Source organism: Arvicanthis niloticus, chromosome 16 (genome assembly GCF_011762505.2).
Source record: "Arvicanthis niloticus isolate mArvNil1 chromosome 16, mArvNil1.pat.X, whole genome shotgun sequence".
Taxonomy (NCBI): domain Eukaryota; kingdom Metazoa; phylum Chordata; class Mammalia; order Rodentia; family Muridae; genus Arvicanthis; species Arvicanthis niloticus.
Window position 1 is genome coordinate 26,030,287 of NC_047673.1, and position 24,199 is coordinate 26,054,485.

Consider the following 24,199-nt stretch of genomic DNA (forward strand, 5'->3'; position numbering starts at 1 on the left):
GTGGGTGGCGGGCTAGACGGACTAGAAAGCCACCTGATTAAAAGTAGGTTCTGAAAAGTCTAAGTCTAAGTTGCCTTGGTCATGGTGTCTCTTCACAGCAATGGAACCCAAACTTAGACAGCATCGTTAGTGATTCGGACACATTTATTTTCCAGGCCAAGTTTAGCGTGTTTATTGAGTGAATGAATAGATGAGGAATCTATGCACAGGAGAATGACAGAGAAAAGACTGAACCCATCTATTTGTTTTCAAAACCTGATCCCTCACCCCTTTGAGACATGGTCTTCTATGTAGCCCAGGCTAGCTCCCCAACTCTCCAATCCTTTTGCATCCTGTGTTCTAAGATAGATTATGCACCATCACACCTGGCAAAACACCCCTCCCCCCCTCAAGTTCACAAGCATGTTTGAGACATTCTTGCCTCAAATAAAGAAAACCCATGAACTTCATTCTCAAAAAGTCTTTATTCTAAAGGGGAGACAGAGAAGAGCTAGAGACTGTCCTTTGTGTGTGGCACTGTAATGTGCTTGGCTCTGGGAAGGATTAGATGGAAACAGTGGGTGAGTTTGGGATTGATATGGGCTCACCTGCTCAGAATCATATCCTATGGCTTGCAACCATACTGCCAGGAAACTCCCGAGCAAGCCTCATTTTCAAGGTGAGGAAATTTTGGCTAAGGGAAAACATCTTGCCCAAGGTCGCTAAGCTACACATGGGAGTGTCATCTTGATGGAATAATTATCAAATAAAATAGTAAGTGAAGGAACAATGCACTAAAATCCTCCTCAGTGCACCTGGGTGGGAAACTAGCATTTTAAATTATTAGTATGTGGGACACCCATAGAAAACGGAGGAGGATGAGCGGGGGCTGGCGGGGGCTGGTGGCCCACGCCTTTGATCCCAGCACTGTTGCAGGACAGCTACAGCACCACACAGAGAAACCCCATCTTGAGAAACAAACAAAGACAACAACAAACAAACAAACAAACAAAACGATAAACTATAAACACATCTGATAAAGCCATCACTAGAAAGACACTGCAGATGGACTTGGTGGCATGCCGGCTGTAATCCCAGAACTTTGGAAACGGAGGCAATGCTAGTGACATTTTGGGGCTCAAAGATTAGACTCTGGCAGTCTCTGATGCTAGCTCTCAAGCCCAGGACAAAAGGCTAAAGTGTCTGTCCATAGGCTCAGCCTCACCATCCCTAATATACCAAGAAAGGGACCTGTAACTGGGAGCAGCAGGGATAGATTTATTTACTGTGTCCCACTGGGAAGAACAAATAAAGAGGCCAGTGCCACTCAGTTAGTCTTCCAGGCACTAGCAGGAGGTTTATGGGTAAGCAGAGCAAGGAGTAGGCATAAATAATAGTTTCTATCACCCGGTCAGCTGTAAGTCTGTCCTAAAAAGTGGTCCTAGAAAAGTAAACCATGAAATCTCTTCCTTGGAATCAGTTTCTTCTTCTTTTCCCTTTTACCAGCATGTGATTTTAATGGGGAAATTTTAATTCATTGGCATCCAGTATTTCAATAGTCTTACAGCACAGTGGTGCGATTAAAAGTTCAAGGCCTGCCTCATCTACAGGGTAACTTTCAGGCCAGCCTGGGTTACAGGAAACCCCATCTCACAAACTCCACCAAAGGTCTGTTTAGATTACACTTTTTAATTCTCTCCCTGATTTCTCGATGTTGAAGATTTTCACTGCCTCCAAACCTTGGTTTGAGAGTCAGAAGTGGGCAGGAAGGAGACACATTGTGGAGACCTTTTCCTGCTTGGAGCCTGATTCCTAGCTCTCCCCAGTATTTACCATTTGAGCACAAATGATAAAAGGATGTTTCATGTGTAGTTCAGAGTAAGAAGCAAGGCTCTGGAAGCCAAGGAATCCACCCAGTCTATCCACTGCCACCGTGATTATTCACTTATCAATGACTTTTTTTTTTTTTTTTTTTTTTTTTTTTTTTTTAAGGTGAGTCTTATTCAGTTACTTTGGGACAGGGCTGTGAGTCAGAGGCTGGCATCAAAACCGGAATAGAAGTCAGAGTCTTCTCTGGGGATTCTACTCCTGGCTTCGAATCCCAGATCACAAAACTTTCTAATTGGAAAGAAAAGTTCTTAAACAAGGGCAGGGATTTGTTGGAGCCTGACAGTGACTAATAAGGTCGGTCTAAGGACTGCCTGATGAAAGGGAAGTTGGATTCACATGTCACCTTGAAATTTTAAAAGCATTTCCACCCAGAGATTGAGTGTAAATTGGGCAATCTCACCCCAATCTCCCCCCTCCCCCCCCCCCCAGATATTCCTAAGCCTAAATAACTCTGAACCCACACTCAAGCACAGGCTTCCCTCAAATGCCTTTGTTTACTGCAGGATTTTATTGACAAGCTGACTCACGAAGTTCCTGTGTAAACTGACTGTTTCTCACCTTTCAGCCCGAGGACCAATGGAAGGAGGGTTTTATATCTTCTCTATAGCCGGTGTTGGGTAGACCTTAAATTGTATTCGCCTAACTGTGGACCAAATGGCTCACACGCTTCCATTAAGAAAATTATCTAGGGTGCTCTCACAGGATCCGGGTAAACACAGCGCTGTCACTTAAAGCTCATTGCTGACAATCACACTGCTGAAGGCAGTTCCTGAAGGGGGCGGGAGGGGGGGCGGGGAGGGTTGTTGCTTTATACAACAACATCTTCTCAACAAAAGCAGCTCTTGGCTTAAACGAACTGTGTCCGAAGTAGCTGTCCCTCTCCAGGAACTGGAGCGCAGGCGCGGGCACTCACACGTGGACACACACACTGACACGCGCCTGCCCACACCCCCTGCGCGTGACTCGCCTATGGGATTTACCGGCTTCTCCAGCAAGGATTACTGTCAGGTGCTGAAAGCAGCTCTTTGTTCGGTGGGCATCCCCCACTCCTCCCAATTTGACTGTTATTTACAGGCCATGTGAGCACTGGGTAGGGCCTGGCCGGCAGGGGTGGGGGGACAGGGAAAGCACTCCTGAAGCTGGAGAGACAAAGGCTAGCGAGGCTAGCGCCACTGGGGGGGGGCGGGGAGAGGGGCAAACCCCACCCTCACGCCCCTCTGTGACTCCGGTGAAATCGGCCGATATTTGCATCCGGAGATGAGGCCTGCTGGCCGCTGGATTTGTAAACTGCGGGGAGAGGCCCCACGAGAGTGGATCTGACCCCGGCTGTCGAGGCACCGGGGATGTCTAGCACCCATAGAGGGCCAGGGAGAGGGAAGCACTAGATGTCCTCAGAGCTCCCTCCGAACCAAGAGAAACCACTTGGCCCTCCTCGCTGGTGTAGGGCGCCCTTGCAGCTCTCCCAGCCGGAATGCCGGGTGCCCGAGACCTTGCCCCAGGCAGCCGATGTCATTCTGCGGTTGTGGCTCCTTCCGGAACCCGAATTAGAGTGATCGCGCACCCCGGGCACCAAAATATAAGGTGCGTTAGGGGGTCGCTAATATGTCAGCAACAAATTAATACGAATGTAATAGTTTATCTTTCTTTTTAACTGAAAAAAATCCATAAACAAAATTTTAAAAAAGCAGTGCCATTTTGGCAAAAAGGAAAGATCACCACAGATGACTGCGCCCCCCTCCCCAGCCCACGGGACCCAGAAGAGGGTGTCGGGAACTTCAGAGTGCAGAGAGTGTTGGAAGGCCTTGAAATGTGGAGCTGGAGCTGATCTCTGGAGAGACGCTCTGCAGAGAACAATAAAGGGTAACAGAGTGGAGGCGGCTGAACCGGGCGGGAAGGACCCCAGGCTATGGCGGCCCTCGCTACCTTAGGCTTCCACTTCGACCTGAAATGGAATATTCGACCAGGCCGCTACCAACCCTGGAGCGAACCTCATAATTCTCTTGTTCGGTGATTAATTCTTGCTAACAAGACTTGGCAAGATCTCGGCCGAATAATTTTTTGGCTTCTGTGAGGTCCCACCACATGCGCGCACAACCTCTCCTCTTGCCAAAATCAAGCCCTTGGGAAATTAAATGCCCCCCCCCCCGGGAAAGTAAAACGGGGGTGCAGATGCTACGTGACCTGGAAAGAGGGATGTAGAAGCTCGAATCGTCTCCGAGCTTATTAAATTTGCTTTTTAAAAGGTCATTCCTCGCATGGACACTTTTCAACATCTTTCTTCGCATCAAATGTAGACCTTAACAACAGTCATTTCCTTAGAGGACGTTGCGTGTGAGCAAGAGGGAGGTGAGGTCTTCCACCAAAGAGAAAAACCTTCGGGTATCCTCCCCCCGCCCCCCAACCATGGTTAAAGAAGCCGGTTTTAGGAAGCTTGGGCAGGACTGCCTCCAGTTCTCCAGCACGGGCACATCATTCGGCCAATTAACACCCGCCTCTGGGTTGTAAAGCTGCAAAACCCTACACCTCTCTTTTGTTATTGGGCTTTGGCGCGTTTCCCTTTCATCTTTCTTAGTCGGGGTTTGCCCAGGTTCCACGGGAAGCTATAAAACCGATCTAATAGCTCGAGATGGAAATCGATCACGCTAATGTATAAACCAAGTCCGTGGTGGTGGTGGTGGTGGGGGGGGATCGCATTAAAAACAAAACAAAACACAACCCGCAGGACCCGAAGAACAAGATTAAGTCTGACGAGGAGAGGTCCCAAGCCCTGCGGGGTGGCGGCCGCACAGTGTCGGGTTCCACCGAGCTGCAGGAGGGAGACCTGGGGGGGAGAGCGAGGGGGAGCGCAGGGGTGAAAACCTCCAAGCTGAGAGCCCAGGCCTCGGTTAGGCCCGCGTCGCCACCCGCTACTATCTCTACGCCGATCGCCGGGCTCCGGGGCTGAGGAAGGACCAGGGAGCCGCGCTGCGGCTCCATTCACAAAGTCCGGGAGCTGCCCGCTCGCGGGCGGGTCGGAGGCTGCCTCCTTTTTTTTTTTTTTTTTTTTTTTTTTTTTTTTTTTTTTTTTTTCCTCTAGGTCTCGGTTTTATGAATGGGCCCTGGCAGCAAGCAACCGAACGCCCTGTTTACTCCTCTCTTTGTGACGTCGAGTTCCCGTGACTGGGTGCGAGGGGGCCGGCGCTCCATTCACGAGCCGGGGTGGGGGCGGGGCGGGGAGCTTGCGTGGGGGGCGGGGCCTGGCGAGGTAGTAATGACTCTTCCCTCCCCCGGGAGAGCCGGCGAGCATTAATAAATCTCTAAGCCGAAGAGGAAACTCTGGCTGGGGCAGTGCGTGGAGCTCCGGCGGAGCGTTCCTGGGGGGGAGACGGCGGCGCCCACGGCAGGAGCAGCCTAAGCTAGCAAAACACAACCAGAGGCAACCAACCGAGAGGAGCCCTCTCTCGTAAACACACTCCCCTCCTCGGTCACTTGTCCCGGGTGCCTCGCGCCCGCCTGCTTTGGCGCCAGAGAAGGCTCGGACTGCTATGTAACGTCGAGGCTGCGGGAGGAGGAGGAGGAGGAAGGGGTGCGGGGGAAGAAGAAGAGCCCGGGGGCCAAGTTTGCGGGTCACTTCGGCAGGCGCCCTCTTAGCCCTCGCCTGTTCCTTCTTGTAGCCTAGCTGGCTTGGGTGCCCTTGGCCTTCTCCAAGCTCCCCAGCTGCTGCGCGGTTTGCCGGCGACATGGTGACGATGGAGGAACTGCGGGAGATGGACTGCAGCGTGCTCAAAAGGCTGATGAACCGAGATGAGAACGGCGGCGGCGGCAGCGGCGCGGGCAGCAGCGGCAGCCACGGCGCCCTGGGGCTGCCGAGCGGCGGCAAGTGCCTGCTGCTAGACTGCAGGCCGTTTCTGGCTCACAGCGCGGGCTACATCCGAGGCTCGGTGAACGTGCGCTGCAATACCATCGTGCGGCGGAGGGCCAAGGGCTCCGTGAGCCTGGAGCAGATTCTGCCCGCCGAGGAAGAGGTACGCGCCCGCCTGCGCTCTGGCCTCTACTCGGCTGTCATCGTCTACGACGAGCGCAGCCCGCGCGCCGAGAGTCTCCGGGAGGACAGCACCGTGTCGCTGGTCGTGCAGGCGTTGCGCCGGAACGCGGAGCGCACAGACATCTGCCTGCTTAAAGGTAAAACGTGGGTGCCCGGGCGCGAGGTGGAGGGTTAAGGGTAAGGGACTTGGCGGGCCTGAGCCCTGCTGGGCATTGGGAAGAAAGTGCCTGAGTGACTTCGGGCTTCTGGAGTCTCCTTTTCCTTGCGTGGCTTTGTGCGTGTCAGTGTGCACGGTTTTGCCGTGGTTTTTTGAGTCTTAAGTCCTGGGGAGGCCGTGCTGGCGCGTGTCCCCAGTCACCTGCAATCCGCACGCGTCCTGGAGTTTCCGTGTTTATTGACGTGAGCGGTTCTGGCCTGGATGCTGGCAGCGATTCCTCTGCTCAGCCCAGCTTCAAGTACGTGCTCTCTAAGTCCCACAGGGACTAGAGAGGCCTGTTTCGGGTCTAACCCCGAGAACTCCAGAGAGGGGTGAAGGAAGGTGAACACTGAGGTGGGATCTGTGCTCGGGAGTTAGTACACAATCCGTAAATGAGCGGAAGAGAATTGGGTTGCAGATCTGGGGAGCGAGCTGTATCTTTTCTCCCGCTGCCTCAACTCCGCTTTCTTGGAAGGCTGCCAAACCCCTTTCCCCGGTCTAAGGGAGGCTGAAGTGTTGTATTGGGGGGACACCAGGCAGAACCGCGTCTGCTCCTGCTGATCCCGGGAGCAGAGAATTACCACCTTTTGTTCACACATCATTCTCGACTCTGCTAGCGGCGCGTGCCTGGTTGAAGCGAACCCTAGGAAATGAGGTGGCCGGGGAGAGAGAGGGTGGCTTGTCAGATTTAGAAGTCAGACACCCCAAAAGGATCTCGCAGTATCCCAGACGGCAGGAGAAAGGGACCCCGATCGCTCGCCGCACCTGCTAGCTCGCCCGGTGTGCGGGCCTCTGGTTGGGGAGCACTGGGGTGGGGGGTAGGGGGCGACGGGCGCCCCCTGCTGCGCTGCGCCCCTATCTCCGGCCACCGCATTCCGAGCATTCTTTCGCGCGGGTCGGGTCTTCGCTTCCAAAGCCGGGAGGTTTGATGAACCTCCGCCTTCGAAGAGCTGCCCATTTCCCTGCAGAGGCTCTTCGCCCCCTCTTCTAGACTTTTCCTCTTGGTATCTTGTCTTCCTTAAAGAGAGAGGCCGGGAGCGAAACCCTTTCTCCCGTCCCCTCCGAACAGCACCGGGAAGCGGCCGGGTGCGGGCGAGCCGGGCTGGCCCTGCGGAACAGCGGGGGGCTTTGTTCTCCGCAGTTGTTTCCTGACCATTTGACCCGTCAGCTGCCGGGGAAACGCTGCTGTTGACCTGAGGCTGAACTGCCAGGGCGATTTTGCTGACTTTTCTTTCTTTTTTTCGCGAGGGCCGCCTTTTGCTCCTCCAGCCGAGCCATCCAATCTCTCAGTCATCTCCCTAAAACGCTTTAGGAACGACGGCCAGGAAGACAGGTTCCACGGTCGGAACCCGGCCCCACGCGGTACCCGGAGCCCTCGATCAGGCGCAGTTCCCGGGTCCTCCCTCTGCGGGGTCCTGCCTGGGCTCCAGGCTGCGCGTCTGTGCTATTGTTCCAGCCGGCATGCCCGCTCTCCCTGAATTGAGATCGCGAGGGTGGGAAAGGTGAAATAGTTTGGGGGTGAAAGTCCCAGGCTGTCCTGGGTTCCTCGGCCGTTGGATTGAGAGATTTAGGGCCCCATGCCTTCCAACCCTGGCTTCTGGAGTACTTCAGCCCCACGTGGAGTCAGGGATTGTTTTGTTTTTCTTCCTGGAAGAATTCCGAATGGGACCGCCCTGGAACGGCAGCTGCCTTGATCCTGAGCCCGTAGGCTTCCTTCCGGGGCGCAGGCTCCCGGGCCGGCCAGGCGCCTAGGGAGGGAGGCTTATTTTTAATGTTAAACCTTATGGCTCGCGGCACTCTACCGGTCCTGATTCGGATCAGGAGACTGTGAGGCCCGACCAGTTCTGAGAGATGCTTCAGGGCGAATACTGACGTAATACTGGACAGGACAGGTGGCCTCTGGGCAAAATGACAGACAGTCCTATCCCTAATGGGTGCCCGGGCCACAGAAAGGCAGCATTTCCTTCAAGTCACGCTTTCCCCTCTTCTCATGCTGGGCCGGGAGAACCAATCACCTCATGCCTCTCAAAAGCCTCTCAAAAGCCAAAGGCCTTCTCCGACATCTGAGGTGCTGCTCGTCCAGGCCTGCCTGGACTGCTTAGTTTTCATCTGTTCATGAACAGCTGCTACCCCACCTTCACCCCCTCTTCTAGCCAGAGAAGTTCAGCAGCCCTTGGAAGCAAGAGTCTAAAACGATAATGTTGGTGGGGGGTAGGGGGATGTTGCCCCTTGTCCTGTAGAGATACCAACGTCTGTCAGCCTTAGTTTATGTGGATGTGCGCGCTGAGCCATGACCTAGTCCTTCCTTCTCTGCCAGCTATTGACGGGCCTTGGTAGAGAAGGCAGCAAGGAAATGTCTGCTCTAGGAGGGGGCAGTCATAGCAAACCTACACCCCAATTCCTGTGGCTTGGTGCGAGAGAATCCGACGACGCAAGGCTCTGCAAGGCTCTCGTCTGCTGGTGGAGTGAGGAGACAGACAGTAGGCAAATAATAGGACAGTGGGTGTTCGCCATCCTTGGGATAGAGGAGACAAAATCTTTTAGAAGTGATGTCCTTCCAGGCCAAAGTGTGTTACCCCCCCTCCCCCCCGCAGAACACCCCCCCCCCCCGCGTCTCCACCCCTTGCCTATAAAAGAAAATAGCTTTCCTTTCTTTTTTTGGTCTCTTAAAAGGATGATTGATTTTTTTCACAAGCAAGGGTTTAAAAGGAGGAATTAAACTTTGCTTAAACTATTGTTAATCTTATACATTGACCAAGTTTTGGTAAAAACTAACTAAAAATCTTAACATTTTCTTTTTGTGGGTAAAAATCACGGGCATACTTTTTAACTTAAATATAAGGCATTTTAGGGACAATTCTAAAAATTTTTATGTTTTTCAAATTTTTATCTCAGTTTACGTGTTTCAGATTCTTAACCTTCATAAATGTTTGGGTTGGAATTCTAGATTTGTATGCCTTTTAAAAGAAAATTTATCCTAATGGAAATAATTTTTTAATGCCAGTATCCCCAATCACAAATCAGTCTGTTACACACAAATAATTTCAACCTGGTGTGGTGGGTGTCTGTGATCTCCACACCTCGGAGGCCGAGGCAACTGGATCACGAGTTCTTCCACACACTGGACCTTCTTTGTGCAATTTTTATCTTCCCTCCTGTGCAGAATTTATGACCTAAGTTCTTATTCAAACCTGATTACAAAATTATGCAGGGAGCTGTTTTGAGCTACTGGGATATAGTAATTTTACTTCCTCCTTGGGTAAAACTTACCTGTCCAGGTTTTTAGCCTGACCCCGGTTGAATGGAGGACTGAGTCTGCTCACCCAGGACCTCTGCTAATGCCTGCTTGTCTCTTTCTCTGGACTTCTCTTCAGCTTTCCCAGTGTATAGCACTGCATAGCTGGGGCTTCTCCAGGGCGTAGCTCAGGGGCCTGTTTACACCTCCGACCTTTTATACTGGAGGGAGGATGACTTCTGGCCTTTTTCTATTTGTAAATAGAGCAGTGCCCCAGAGAGGGGGGAAAGAGTTGGAGTGTTAGAATTATCAAAGATAGGTCTTAAGCAAGCTGCCCAAGCCTAATGACATTTAGCTACACAGTTAGAAGGAACGAAGAAAGTACAACTTTGCCATCAAGTGAGTGGATGTTTCCAGGCAACAAAAGTAACTAAAGACCGGGTGAGGCGTCCATGGAGTTTCTCCTTTATCTTTTAAGACCATCAGGGCTTCTTATCTTGTAGGAAAAGGTGGTCATTAAAGAGCCAAGAAATCCCTTTAAATACTCCAAACCTGTAAAACTGGATAGCTAATTTCCTTACTGAGAGAGGCAGTTCCTGGCAGAGAGAAGAGAACATGGCCGGAAGTCAAGTGACTCTCTGACAGAAGCCTGTCTGCTGGACAGAGCAGTTAGGGTGGGAGACCTGGGAAGGGACTGCAAAAGAAAGATCTCGTCCCCAAGCAAGGCCTTAGGGCAGTGGTTCTTGACTTCCTGATGTTGCTGCCCATCCAGCTCTGCATGGTGTGATGTCTCTAAAATTATCTCATTGCTACTTCATAACTAATTTCCTTAGTTATGAATCGGGATGTAAACATCTGATATGCAGGATATCTGCTATGCTACCCTGTGAAAGGGTCCTTCGGACCCCCACCCCCCAAGGGTCAAGACCCCCAGGTTGAGAATCAGTTCCTTTAGGAGGTTCAGCCAACTGGCCTGGGAAGGACAGGCTCTCTGACTTGGGAATTCCAAGGTCAGGAGTTCACTTAGGTCGTCTGAAGACGGTTTAAAGTGATGTCCCCAAAGACTTAGGACCTCAGACAACCTAGACTTCCTTTCTGAGCCAGAGCAAGACCAAGGCCCAGTGATAGTCTCAGACTGATCTCATATAGGAAAAATGGCAGCAGCCCCGTTAAGACCCACAGCCATAGTCATCAACCCACAACCCCCCTGTAGGAACCTACAGTGGTGGTATTTCCAGCACCAGTCAGAGGTGCTTGTAAAGAAAGCACTTCCGCACATATGATCTCCACTCCTGACTGGCCTGGTAGCCCACTAGAGTAGAGAGTTTATTATGCTAGGAGCCCCTTGTGGTCATGGTTTATACTTCAGAGGAGAGCCCTGAAGCTAACTGGAGATGTAGTTGTTCTTCAAGCAAGGCCCGTGAAAGCCTGATTCCCAAGTTTCCACTTCTGACTTCAGGCAATGAGCAGGGGAAATAAGTTCTTTATTCTTTGATTTTTTTTTGTTTTTTTTTTTGTTTTTTTTGTTTTTTTTTTTTTGTTTTGTTTTTAAAAAAATTTTTATTTTTGGTTTTTTTTCAAGACAGGGTTTCTTTGTGACAGACCTGGCTGTCCTGGAACTCCATTTGTAGACCAGGCTGGCCTTAACCTCAAAAGAGATCTACCTACCTGCCTCTGCCTTCTGAATGTCCGGGATTAAAGGTGTGTAGCAGCCCACCCGGCTGACATTTATTTATTTATTTATTTATTTATTTATTTATTTATTTATTTATTTTTATGCTAGGAATCAACCTGTTGTTGTACGTGTGCTTAATAAAGCACTCTGCCACTGAGCTACAGCCCCAGCCTTAGGAAGTATATTCTTAAATAAGACCTTTAAGAAATCTGTTATGAAATTACTTATATTCATCAGGGCATAGGAAAAACAGGCTGAAATTCATTGTATATGTTATGAAATTTTATTCAGAAGATGCTTAACGCCTTGGAGATGGCCATACTGACCAGATCCCACTTTTGGACATATTCGGGAGGTGCAGGGAGAGCCTGGCCCCCATGTAAGTTGTGGATAAAACCTGGGTCATCTGAAACTGGTTCTTTACTACAGAGGCACTGTGGCCACTATGGTACTTATGGTACTTGCACGAAGATGGGGCTACTGGCTAGGAAGGCCTGAGGCGAGAACATTTTAAGACAGCTTTCCCTACACACTGTAAGAAATAACAGAGGCCTGTGTGTGTTTCATACCTGTAGTCCCAGCACATGGAGAGTGGAAAGTCTGAGGCAGGAAGATTGCCATGAGTTCGAGGCCAGCCTGGGTTACAAAGTGGGCCCCCCCCCCCCCCCCCCGTGTCAATAAATTCAGACCCATTAAGTTTACCTCGTGATCAGGAAGAAGGTCACACGTACCCCTTGGGACCTTCTGTAAACTGACGCTTTAAAGAATGCACATTATACTACGCACGCAGTTTGCTTCTTTGAAGTGCGGGTCATGGCCTCTAATGCTCACTGGAAATGCCCGTGTCTGGGCAGGAGCAAAGCCGCCAACATACTCTGGGATCGCCGGTGAGCCTGTGGATGCCATCAGTGTTCCCAAGGGGACACCTAGTGTAAATGTGCCGGGCTGCTGATAAGTTCGGCTTCAGTCTTTGCCATGGTGAGTGCTGGCCTCTACCCTTAAACTGCTTGTGAGGCCCAGGTGGCTTCCTTGTATGCTGTATGTGTAACTCTGGTGCTTGTCACTACAGGGCTTCTAGACACATAGGAAGTAAGTACCCTCTCTCTGGGGTATCTAGTTTTTAGTAACTCAGGATTCATCCAAAAGGCTTACGGGCAGCATGGCTAGGCGAGGCAAGAACTTTTTAGTTTCTTCCTCTGTGTGGGTGACAATTCACCTGTCCGTGCCCTTCCTGCACAGCCTCCACTTTGTCCTCATGGAAACAAGCCAGTTTCCCAAAGATCTCTCCCAAGGTGCCTGGATCAGGAACTCTGTGCCAGGGGAGATTAATCACTTACCCAGTAGGAGCAGGGGGGCTTCTAGAGGTCTGAGGAGGGCGGAAGTAGGGTGGGCGCACGGTGGATGACTCAGAAGGCTGAAATGGAATGGGTCTGCAGAGTCCTTTCTGGACCTGCGGGCCAGCGGGTCCTGTACCCTTTCCGCTATGGGAAGGGAGGGACATTTCCTCCTGCTCGGAGGCTGGCTGGAGAGTCCTGCTTTGTGACCTTGGAATCTGGGCTGCGGTGCCTCCCCCCCCCTTCGCCCCCAGCCCCCTTTATTTTTAAGTGAGGCCGGGGTTGTGCCTCTCTCCTGGGTGGAAAGCATTTTGTCAGGGACTACTGTTTATTTATTTTTTTAAATGTTTTGATTGCTTAAATGGATGTTACTAGACAAACGGATTGTTAAAAATTTGAAGTCTTAGGTACATGGAGGGGCAAATGACCTTTATTGATGGAGATGTTCAGCCAATCGGCTGTCCCTAATGGGGGCCGCGGACCAGAATTTTTTGGTAGGGACCAACGGCCTTTGGTGACAGACCTTAATTGCTTCTTGCTCCCTCAGATTCTCATCCCTGCCTTTTCGGTCTGCTTTAAGGGTTTACACTGGGAGGGAGAGGGCGCCCTGCCCCGCGGGTGCTATGGCCACTGAGACCACGAATATCCATGGCTGGCAGCACCAGGGCTGCAGGCAGGCTTTTCCACCTCTGGAGGCTGGTCATTGTGACTCAGCAGGAAGAACTTTGACCACAGAGATATCCTTTTATATCCGGAGGGAGTGAACAGAGGGCAAGCAAAACCTCCGGTCAGAGAGGAAAAAGAGAGTTCCCTGCTTCTGAAAGTCCTGTGATGTGGCCGAGAGTTCTCCTTTATCTCAGAAGCAGCAGGAAGCAGTTTTCTAGGGTTGGGATTTAGGGGCCTGTCACTTGACTAAACTGGTGACATGTCACCCCTTTGGTAGTTGAATAACTGGAAGGCACAATGCCAGAGATTCCTTCTTAGCAGGGCCAGGCACAGAGGGAAGGAGCTGGCCACCTACATAAGCACCTACCATTTTAGCCCATTGTGCGGGTATCTCTGTGAGACTGGCTGAGCCCTGACATGTAGGCTGGTTTGAATTGGTAATAGTTTCTGGTCCCCGAGGTTCCTACTCTGGCCTACACCTGGCCTCAGGTCCTTGTGGAACAAGCACCGGGCTGTACTAGATAACTGGCACTATCTTTGTCAGGAAACCCTTCCTTCTACAGAAGACCCACTGATAACCTCTGCAGGGCTCCTCATCTACACTTAGGTCAGAAAAATCTTTCCTTGCCCCAACGTGTGTGGCAGGGTTGGTTTGTGTGATGGAAGCCTGTTTCCGTTTGTTTGTGGTCCTCTTGGTAGAGACAGTGCATGTGGTATCTGCCCCAACAGAGAAAGAAGGAAGGGCTCCTATCAGAGTATCCCTCCGATTCTTTGCCACCTCAGAAAGGACTAGTGATGGCAGGAATCCTCACTAGGCCAGGGGTGGGAACAACTGGCTAACTGGCTGGCTGGCTGGCTGCCTAAGTGCTCATGGTACGTGGTAGTCCCTCTGGCACATCTGTGTACATCTTTCTTAGTGTATTTTTATCTCTGTCCATAAAGCTTTTCCAGAGTTCCTAGCATCCTTCTTCCATCCTTGATAAAGTCCTCTGACCAAGCAAACCTCTCCGGCCGTCGTTATCTGTAGATCCACAGCGCCACCTAGTGGCGCAGAAGGAGCCAACAGCTCCCCTTAGTCTGATGGATTGGCTCCGCTTTCTCCTTTACAGGTGGCTATGAGAGGTTTTCTTCTGAGTACCCAGAATTCTGCTCTAAAACCAAGGCCCTGGCCGCCATCCCACCTCCGGTACCCCCCAGCACCAATGAGTCCTTGGATCTGGGCTGTAGCTCCTGTGGGACCCCGCTGCATGACCAGGTATGTGTAGTGCCCCGGACAGAGTTCAGATCAGGCAGTGCAGGAGAACAGGAAGGAACCGCTTGAGTCACTGCACTTCAAGACAGGCCCACCAACCCTTCCCGTCAGATGGACTGGGGCTGAATCCATAAAGTATCCCATCATGCTACCATCTCTTCTTGTCTGAGACATCTCTCAGATGTGCTAATTGTAGACTTAACCCAATCAAACAGATCCATCAGCAGTGTAAACTCCCAGTGTGGCCAAGTGTGGCCCGTGGTCACTGTGCTGCCTCGGTTGTCACGGGAAGGTGGCTGGCTGGTGCCCGCAAGACCTGACCGTACCTTGTCTCTGCCCACTGGAGTCCCGCTGAACTCAAGCTGGGACGGAAGAGCCAGGCAAGCTCTGTCTGTCGGGTTCCTCCCACCCAGGCCCTAGAAAGCCACCTCGGATTGTCTTACCGTCCCTAGCTCTACCTAGTACCTCAGCACTGCATCCTGGTTGCTGACGCTCGTGTTTTCCTGGTGCCTTTTTGCTGCAGGGGGGTCCTGTGGAGATCCTCCCTTTCCTCTACCTCGGCAGTGCCTACCATGCTGCTCGCAGGGACATGCTCGACGCCCTGGGGATCACAGCCCTACTGAACGTCTCCTCAGACTGCCCCAATCACTTTGAGGGACATTACCAGTACAAGTGCATCCCGGTAGAAGACAACCACAAGGCTGACATCAGCTCCTGGTTCATGGAAGCCATCGAGTACATTGGTAGGCTGCCCCTCCGACTTTAGGGGAACCCAGGGACTGCAGGTGGGGTTTTAGGTGTTATGCACAGGCTGTGACACTAACCCTGTATCATGTTGTTGCTCTCACCCAATATCTGATAAAAACCAACTAAAGGGAGAAATTGGCTCTGGCTTGCAGTTTAAGAAGGATGCAGATGCATCCTTTCGTCATAGTGCAGATGACCTGGTGACAGGTGCAGTTAGGAATCATCCAAGATTATCAACCCTCAAAGCCTGCCCCTAGCTGATCGATTTCCTCAGGATGGCTGCCCCGCCAGTAGGTTTCAGGGTCTTCCCCCTACCCTTCACCACCACAGTGAGCCTGTGGGGATTTCAAACTAAATACCAGAAAAGGCCCAGGCCACTCGTGGGAACTTGTGGGAATTGGAAATCATTATCCAGGCCTGGCTGGAGAGCCAGTCACTTCCTTGCGTGGCTTCATGTGTGTACAAAGTAAGGCCTTTTGCATGGAGAGGAGGTCAGAAGGAGATTGGAGTTACTCTTCTCCTTGACCTGATGGCTCTGCCATGTGATTTATCTGGGTGTATGCTTTAAAAAAATTTTTGTTAAAATTCCACTGGGATGAGTGGGATTCTACGTCTTCGTCCTCAGTCTAGCGCAGCTGACCTTTTCCTAGTAGTGCCCCTCATCTCACCGTGCACCTCCCCCGCTGTCACATGTGTGTGCAAGTGGTGGTTCCTGAAGTCCACCAAGGTCCCTAATCACCGCACACTTTCTTTCTGCCACAGACGCAGTGAAGGACTGCCGAGGGCGCGTGCTGGTTCACTGCCAGGCCGGCATCTCCAGATCAGCCACCATCTGCCTGGCCTACCTGATGATGAAGAAGAGGGTGAGGCTGGAGGAGGCTTTCGAATTCGTCAAGCAGCGTCGGAGCATCATCTCGCCCAACTTCAGCTTCATGGGTCAGTTGCTGCAGTTCGAGTCTCAGGTGCTCACCACGTCCTGCGCCGCAGAGGCTGCCAGCCCTTCCGGGCCCCTGCGAGAGAGGGGAAAGGCCACTCCCACCCCCACCTCGCAGTTCGTCTTCAGCTTCCCTGTGTCCGTGGGTGTGCACGCGGCCCCCAGTAACCTGCCGTACTTGCACAGCCCCATCACCACCTCCCCCAGCTGTTAGGACTAGTCCCTGGACACCAAGTCCAGAGTCGGCCCCCAGCCAGTGTGCAAGCCACATATGAGCAGCGGATAGGGACTGACCAGTGGGGGACCAGGTGACCATGCTCCGTCCCCATCCATTTCTCCTTGGCCAACCACAGGGCCAGCTAGAATGGCAATAACGACTTTGAATACACATGAAAAACAAACAACTAAACACTCGAACACAGAGCAATAACGGCAGCTTCCACTGCCAGAGAAGACTTGGTTCATGTGTCAGTTTTTACTTTGCAGGTAGAAATTTACCTCATCATTATTTTTTTTTTTTAAAGCAGTCAAGCTTGAAAGTTGTGAAACCCACAGATCCTGGCAAATGTGCCCAACCAATTTTATCAAGTGGAGAGGGAAAGAAAAATAGGCGAAAAAGAGTTTGCCAGAAAAGTGCCTGGTTCTGTGTGTGTGTTCTTCTATTGTTGAACGCACAGGAATTTTGTTCTAGATCCTTCTAGGCCACAGTATTCTAATTAGTCGTCGACTGGATACTTAATGTTTAATGAGTATTGAGAATCTCAGCATGTGTGTGCAGGACTCTGGTGACGTTGGGATTTATTTCTGTTGAGGTCACACAGTCGAGCATAGAAGCACAGGTGTGCTGGCAATGAGGGGGGTAGGTGGTCACCATGGTCACCATCACGCACTGTTGCCACTGAGAGGCAGGCAGGCTGACGTGCAAAGATAAAGGTCTATGGTTGGTCACTTTTGCAGCTGGCTCCTGGGCCCACTGACCCAGCCAGTGAGGATGTCTCTCCAGTGGTTCATTTGGCTGTGAAGAGAGCGTTTTCTTTCCACTTGGCTTAGGATCTGGATACTGTCTGTGGTAAATGCCATCTTTTTTAAGGTGCTCCTGGAAAACTGGGTGCAATTCAGATTTTCCTGCCACGAATCATTTGGTAAGGCCAGATCAGAAGCAGATCACCGAGGATGAACTAAAAGTGAATCTCCCTCTCTTGGGTTAATCGGGCGTTTCAGTTTTAGTTTACTTGAAGTGTACATACCAAAAGATTCTTGTTATGAAATCCCTGTCAAGTGAATACTTTGAAAAGCCCTCCCTCTTTTGAATACGAAGATAAGCGGATGCCTGACTTGGGGCTCCTTAAAAGTCTGGAAGAGGGAGAGAGTAGAGAGTGGGGGTTGCATGCCAGCTCCTATATTACTGATACCGGGTGACTCAGGAGTCATGTTGGGTTCTGACTGGGCTAACACCATTCTAAAGGAGCCTTTCCAAGTGGCGGAATGGCTTTGGGAGGAATAAGTGTGTTTTCTAGGGGGAAGGTGCAGGGTGGGGAGGGAACAAACCTATTTTGTTTTAGTATTGGGGGACAGTTTTGTGATGGCGTGCCAGAATAGAGTCACTGCAGACTTGGCAGAAATGAGCATGCCCCCTCCCCCACACCTTGAGCATAAATAGAACTTCAAGCCTCCATGTCACATCGTGATGCAATGCTCTTTCTCCTCCAGGATCCCAAACAGCCCGGGTTCATGAAATGTGAACCTGTGTTGGTATGACTTATATGGGGTGACCTGTGTCAAACTCTGCCTTTGGGTGAGAAGTGAGGGGTACCCTGCTTGCTTCCCTGACTGCCACTTGGCTGAAGGCACAGAGGGGCTGAGATCCCTGATAGTGGACTGCCTATGCCTACTTGGATGGTCCTACATTTTTGCCCCCTGCTTCCTGGCAGCTGTTTCATGTGTGGTGACGAATCCGATGAAATGAGTTTTTGTAGGTAGATAAGTTCTGGGTTCCAAGAACATAAAGGGCATCTGGAGAGCAGATAGCCTTTAGATTGCATTCACTTTTTGTATGAGTGTTTGCCAAGTGTGTCCTAGTTCTCGGACTGGATCCCAACTACACAGGCAGTGGGAGCTCCGAATGTCCCTTCCCTGCTTCCTAATTCAAACCTCCTAGTTCAGTGTCAAGGGGCTACTTATAAAGTCATTTTCTTTGTACTTGATAACAGCATGAGACCCCAAACTCTTAGAAGATAGGACACTGGTTTGATTGAAAAAAGGAGGGTGGGCACACCTTTAAAAAAGTTCTCCAGAAGCTTCTTTGATGGCTTGCAATAGCTCTAATGGAGACCCTGTCATTCCTAATGGTTTGTTTCAAAAGACAATATCCAGTCCATGAGCTGATTTCTGGTGATGGGGAGTTTTGGAATGTCAGAAAGCTGTTGAATATTTGTCTCAGAATGAGGAACATTCAGTTCTCCTGGGGGGTGGGGGGATCTTGGCTCCATCATCCATGGTGTTTGTGGGACTGAGGACTTGAAGCACAGGTGAGCAGGTGGCTAGCAGCTCTCAGCTCCATTCTCCCCTGAGACTTTGTGCTCTGGTTCTTGGCTTTCAGTAAGGCTGAGGAAGCCAAGGGAAGGACTTGAGAGACCTTGGGAAGGTGGCAGAAAGGGAAGATTTGATAGTTAATCCCAAAGGGAAGGGACTGGGCGATGGCCAAGGAAGCCTTTGGCAATAATAACAATAGTTCATATGGGTTCATCATAATCATCTGGGTAGCCTTTAAATTCCTCATATCTAGGTGACCTTTGACCAAATGAACCAGGACTTGTGTGGGTGGGACGAAGACACCAATAAGTTACAGTGTTCCTACATACTTTCACTGGTGGCGCCGAGTCCTAGAGACACCATTGCTTTGGGATGGTGAAAGCCAGGTCTTGTTAGCACACAGCTAGCTTGTGAAGCATATCTTACAGTAGGACTTTGTAACAGGGTCAGTGTGGTCCCATTCTCCACAGCCAGCTGAGGGATGGGGTGGTTTTTGTTTTTTTGTTTTTTGGGGTGAGCCCTTGAATGGGAACAATTTGTAGAGTACCGTGAGTGAGCTTAACATAGATAGTGTCTGGGTGTTGATGTTTTCCTTAAACTTTGTCTGCAAGAAAGATGGAGAAAGTATGCGTCTGTTTTGAAGTCCTCCTTCTAGTGCCCCATCCTTCCTTAGAGCTCATGAATCATTCAAGGGACTTCAGAAAAGATGACAATGCAATACTTGTAACTTGTGTAAATAGCCCCATCTCTCTGAGTGGTGTCATTTCTACATTTGATATGCTTGTATTTCTGTAGGATGTACATTGTTTTTTTTAGACGAGTCAAACATGTCTGTTTTTATTTATTGCTTGAAAAAGATCATTTGAAGAAAAATAAATACATTTTCAACCATTTCTGCTTTTGTGGACTCTCACCGGCAAGCATCCTGTTAGAACTTGGAGGGAGGAAGGACTGGGCCTTCAGGTAACCCTGCCCACTTAGCACCTGCAGTGGAGACCAGCTGATAGGAGAACCGTTGGGAGACAGGTGAGGGAGGGCTGGTACCTAGCGGAGTCAGAATGGGCAACGGGCATCTTTTCCCTGTAGGGGCCCTACTGTAGGAAGCATAGGAGATGAAGATGAGAGATTCAAGGAAGAGGCCAGTGTTAGCCAGCATGAAAACAGCAAAGGTGGCTATAAAAGAATGTGTGAGGGTCTGAGGCTCAGAACTGAGGCCGTTGTACTCGCCTTCCTATTCTGTTGGGATGGGAAATCCGCAATTAAATGCTTCAAGGCTATAGAGCGAGAAAACAAGCTAACGGTTTGCAAAACCACACGCTGAACCATACATTTCTTATCTGACTCCATCGGTATGGCTCTCCGAAATTGTAAATAGTAATATTTTCCCACTATACCATAAACATCTTGAAGACCCCGATCTAATAAGAAAATTCCATAATTACAAAACTGTAAAAAAAAAAAAAAATCCCTTTCCTATACAGAAATGCCGATAAACAAAATACGCATTGTGTGTCTATGAGAACTCTTCATGCACATCAGAAGTGAGTCAGATCCCGTTACAGGTGGTTGTGAGCCACCACTGTGGTTGCTGGGAATTGAACGCAAGACCTCCGGAAGAGAAGCCAGTGCGTTTAACTGCTGAGCCATCTCTCCAGCCACAACACAAGTCTATTTTAAAATGAAAATGTAAAGATTAAATGTCTGCAGTGAGCATGTAGGAACAGGCGAGGTGTATGCTATGGACAAGAGAAAACATACTGTGGGGAAACAGCATATAGTTGGTGGATAAGAGGGTAGCTATAATTTATAAAGTAACATAACTCAGGAATTCTTATCAGGATTTGGGGAAGAACGTATTTCATTCAGAGGAATAAGTGTGGAGGTCAGGGAGGGAAGACTGTCTTTCAAGTCGTTTGCTGCTCTAACAGCACATTGAGCAGACAGGACGTATCTGCCACCTCCCGTCACAAACTGCTTGGATTACCCAACCTAGACCTCTTAACTAGCTCTTGAACGCTCAAAAAAGTAGAATGTTTGGTAGACATACCAACTTTGATACAGAAGAGAAACATTTCACTTTTGAGGCAGAGGGACTTTTCTGAATGGAAAATAAAAATTCAATGGCTGTCCTGGAGCTGTCCAGTTGGAAAAGGGAGCTCATGGAGAGACGGTTGGTAGGAGGGAACAGAATCTGTTCAATGGATAGGTAAAAGCACCGAGAAAAGGGTTAGAGACAAGGCACAGAGGTCTGTGCACCCGGTACTGCAAGGAAGACAGCTTTAGAGGCAAGCTATCCCCACTGAGTGCTTGTTCCCTAAGGGATGCCCCCAGCCCCAGGAGCCAGGAGTGTCCAGGTAGCATGCATTCTGTGTTCTGGAAAAAGCCTACCTAGCAGTATGGCTTAGCAGGTAACCCTTTAAAAGCCTGATGACCCGAGTTAGGTAGGAGAGAGCCAACTCCACAAAGTTCTCTGACCTCCACATGTGTACCTTGGGATGTACATAGTCCTGGGACACACACACATACACACACATACACACATACACACACACACACACACACACACACACACACATACACACACACACAACATTCACTTGTGCATTGATCAACTAAAAACTTCCTTCAGTGAGAAGCTGACTCAATTTTACCTTGAGTGGTCACATGGTACCCCCACTAGTCCTCCCCCCCCCCCCCAAAAAAAAAACCAGCACTCCAGTGGAGAGATCCATTCCTCCTTTTGTTTCAAAGCAAGCTGACTTTACTGCAGCCATGGGGTCAGGCCTACATGTCTTACCTACCCAGCTGCACCCAGTCTGAGTGTCAGAGAACCTGGATCACACGGTAAGCTCAAGACTAGCTGGTAAGGTTTCTTTGGCATCACTAAATTCCTGGAACTTACTACCTTACTGTGTCAGTAAGAAGCAATCAGAATTTGAGGGTCGATTTCCTTTTGAATCTGCTGTACCTTGGCAGCTCCTTGGGCTGAGAACGAAACGATTAAAGTGGGGTGTTATATAGATTTGCTTTCTTCTTGGAGATGGAGGATGGGAAGCAGAGCCAGTTTTCAGAGTAAATTAAAAAGGTCATTTAGTTATCTCATCAACTCTATGAGATAGTAAGAATACTCATTTTAAAGGTAAGAAGAAATCCAGGCAACTCGGCCGAGGCAGATCCTCTGGTTAGCAAGTCACAGAACCAGGCTGCCACTCCAGGTGGCAGATCTGGGGCCTCATCTTAATCCTGTAGTGTTTTGGGCAAACTGGCTGCTCTGACAGACTCCCTCAGTCATCTGCATCTCTCCTGTCTCTAGCTGTCCTAATGAGGCAGAGCAGAAACAGGATAGTAAACACCAAAAGAAGCAGCCCCTCACTTTGGATCTGCATTAAAACAAAAAACTGAACAGAGTAAAAAGTTGAAAGCCAAGAATTTCAACATGACCAAACTGCTGCAAGGACTACACACAGTAAGAACCCAGAAGAAACACCGCAATCGAGACCACTATAACACGGGGCTGAAGAGCTGGCTCAGTGGTTAAGAACACTGACTGCTCTTTCAGAGGACTCAGGTTCAAATCCCAGCACCCACATGGCTGCTCACAACTGTAACTCCAAGATCTGACAACCTCAGACAGATAGACATGTCGGCAAAAAGATACCAATGCGCATCAAATGGGAAAAACTAAAATACTAAAACAGCTTCACATTTAGGGTAGAAATATGTCTTACATTCTTCTGACCTTATAAACTTTTATTAGCATAAAACTGAATCGCACCTCATAAAACACCTTACATTCTCATTTACAAAGGGCAATTCTTTTAAGGGAAGTAACTTGTTTTGAGCTGCTTTTTTTTGTTTTGGTTTTTCAAGACAGGGTTTCTCTGTATAGCCTTGGCTGTCCTGGAACTCACTCTGTAGACCAGGCTGGCCTTGAACTCAGAAATCCGCCTGCCTCTGCCTCCCAAGTGCTGGGATTAAAGGCGTGCGCCACCACCGCCCGGCGAGCTGCTTTTTTTTAATGTGAGTGCACCATTTGCATGTAGACCTGCATGCCAGAAGAGGGCATCAGACCCCTCTATAGATGGTTGTCAGCTCTGGAAGATCAGCCAGTGCTCTTAACGTTGAGCCGTCTCACCAGCCCCTTGAGCTTCTCTTAGTATTTATTCAACTTGGTTACGACGAAGAGAACATCTTTGGAATGATGTGTGTGCTTCGAAGCCACGATGGTCATCTACGAGCTCACTAGAGACATCAGTGCCCATCTTTAATGCCTGCTCCCAGCCACTCTGTCTGTGCCCTGTCTTTCTATTCTTTCCTGTGATGCAGGTCAGGATCCCTGCTGCACCCAAGTTCCTGGGAACTCCTTAGACTGCTCAGCCTATAAATGGGGAGTTGCTTAGAGAGAGACTGGCACTCCAAAAGTATTAAGTTTGTGCCACTGTCTGGTACCATGTACCGTCTGGGTAAAAACTATTCAATAACTTTTGCAGACAGTCTTCCCACTTAACAGCGAAGTAGAGGCAAATGGTTTTCATAGAACTTGCTGTGGGATTCTGAAGGTTTAGTGGTGCATGGCACACCCTGCTTTTCTTCACGTCATCCTCTCCACAGCCCACGCTCCTTCCCATACCAGTTTCATACCAATTTCCTCACATTTGACACTTCATTTATATGCAGACTGTGTAAAGTTGTTTGGCCCTACTGTTTAAATCAATTCTGTGCCAGGAAAGGAATGTCAAGAATCTTAATAAATCTGAGAAAAAAAAAATCAACATGTTCCATACTCATTGACAATTCTGGTCATACCAAGCTTTTAACTTTTGCTTCGTCTGATAAGTTTGTGTGCTCGTTGGCATGACGATTATAAAGCTGGAGTGAACCAGGCTAATGACAAAGGGTTATAAACACTCTAAGGAGAACTGGCTCTAACCTGACACACTGGGCCACAATCACCAAAGCACTGTAGGCAGCAGAAGTTTAAAATGTTCACACTGACACCTTTAATCCCAGCACTCTGGAGGCTGAGGCAGGCAGAACTCTTGAGTTCAAGCTGGTTCACAAAGGGACCTAGGATTGCCAGGGCTACAAAGAAACCTGTCTCAAAAAGCCAAAAATTGTTCACACTGGGGATGTAGCCCAGTGGGAACAAAGTGTCTTTCTAGAATGTAAGGTCAATCCACACCCCACTGACACCCACTTTTCAAAATCGGTGCCAAAGAAAATGCTTCTTCTCCTCTTTAGATCCATGAGATTTGTTTTGGTTGGGATTTCCTTTAAGAAACAGATCCAGTTTATCAAGTGACTTAAAAAAAAAAAAAAACAAACCCCTTGTGTGTACATATGTGTACATTCATGTAGATGTGAATGCCAGGATGTTAGCATGTGAAATCAGAAGCCAACCTCAAGTGTTAGTCCCTGCCTTCCACCTTGAAGCAGGGTCTCTCGTTTTATTCCACCTAGCTGCCCTGGGAGCTTCTGGGGGATTTATGTGTGTCCATTTTCTCTGTCCTCTTGGGAGCACCGTTATTATATACATTACTGCTTTTACATGGGTTCTGGGTGTTAAGAAACCATAGCCAGGCAAGTGCTTTCCTCAGAGCCACCTCCTCAGTCCAGGAAGCGTTTACACCTTCTGTCAAGCCAACACACACACACACACACACACACACACACACACACACACACACACACACGGTCAAGCTATCAGTGCTTACTGCTGAAATTCCAAACTGCTC

General features: G+C 49.6%; 1 protein-coding gene across 1 annotated transcript; it reads left to right on the forward strand.

Moving 5' to 3' along the window:
- The first annotated feature begins 5,080 nt into the window (after positions 1-5,080).
- Positions 5,081-16,383, forward strand: Dusp4 (dual specificity phosphatase 4). Its single transcript, XM_034520479.2, has 4 exons — positions 5,081-6,030; positions 14,109-14,254; positions 14,775-14,994; positions 15,761-16,383. The coding sequence occupies exons 1-4, from the start codon at positions 5,589-5,591 to the stop codon at positions 16,144-16,146; spliced, it is 1,194 nt and encodes a 397-aa protein (XP_034376370.1). The 5' UTR covers positions 5,081-5,588; the 3' UTR covers positions 16,147-16,383.
- Positions 16,384-24,199: the final 7,816 nt, after the last annotated feature.

Bases quoted from the DNA above. Each gene is read 5' to 3' on its own strand.
- Dusp4 (XM_034520479.2), top strand. From the start codon at position 5,589: ATGGTGACGATGGAGGAACTGCGGGAGATGGACTGCAGCGTGCTCAAA. The intron at 6,031-14,108 runs GTAAAACGTGGG...TCTCCTTTACAG, and splicing joins AGACATCTGCCTGCTTAAAG to GTGGCTATGAGAGGTTTTCT. The intron at 14,255-14,774 runs GTATGTGTAGTG...TTTTTGCTGCAG, and splicing joins GGACCCCGCTGCATGACCAG to GGGGGTCCTGTGGAGATCCT.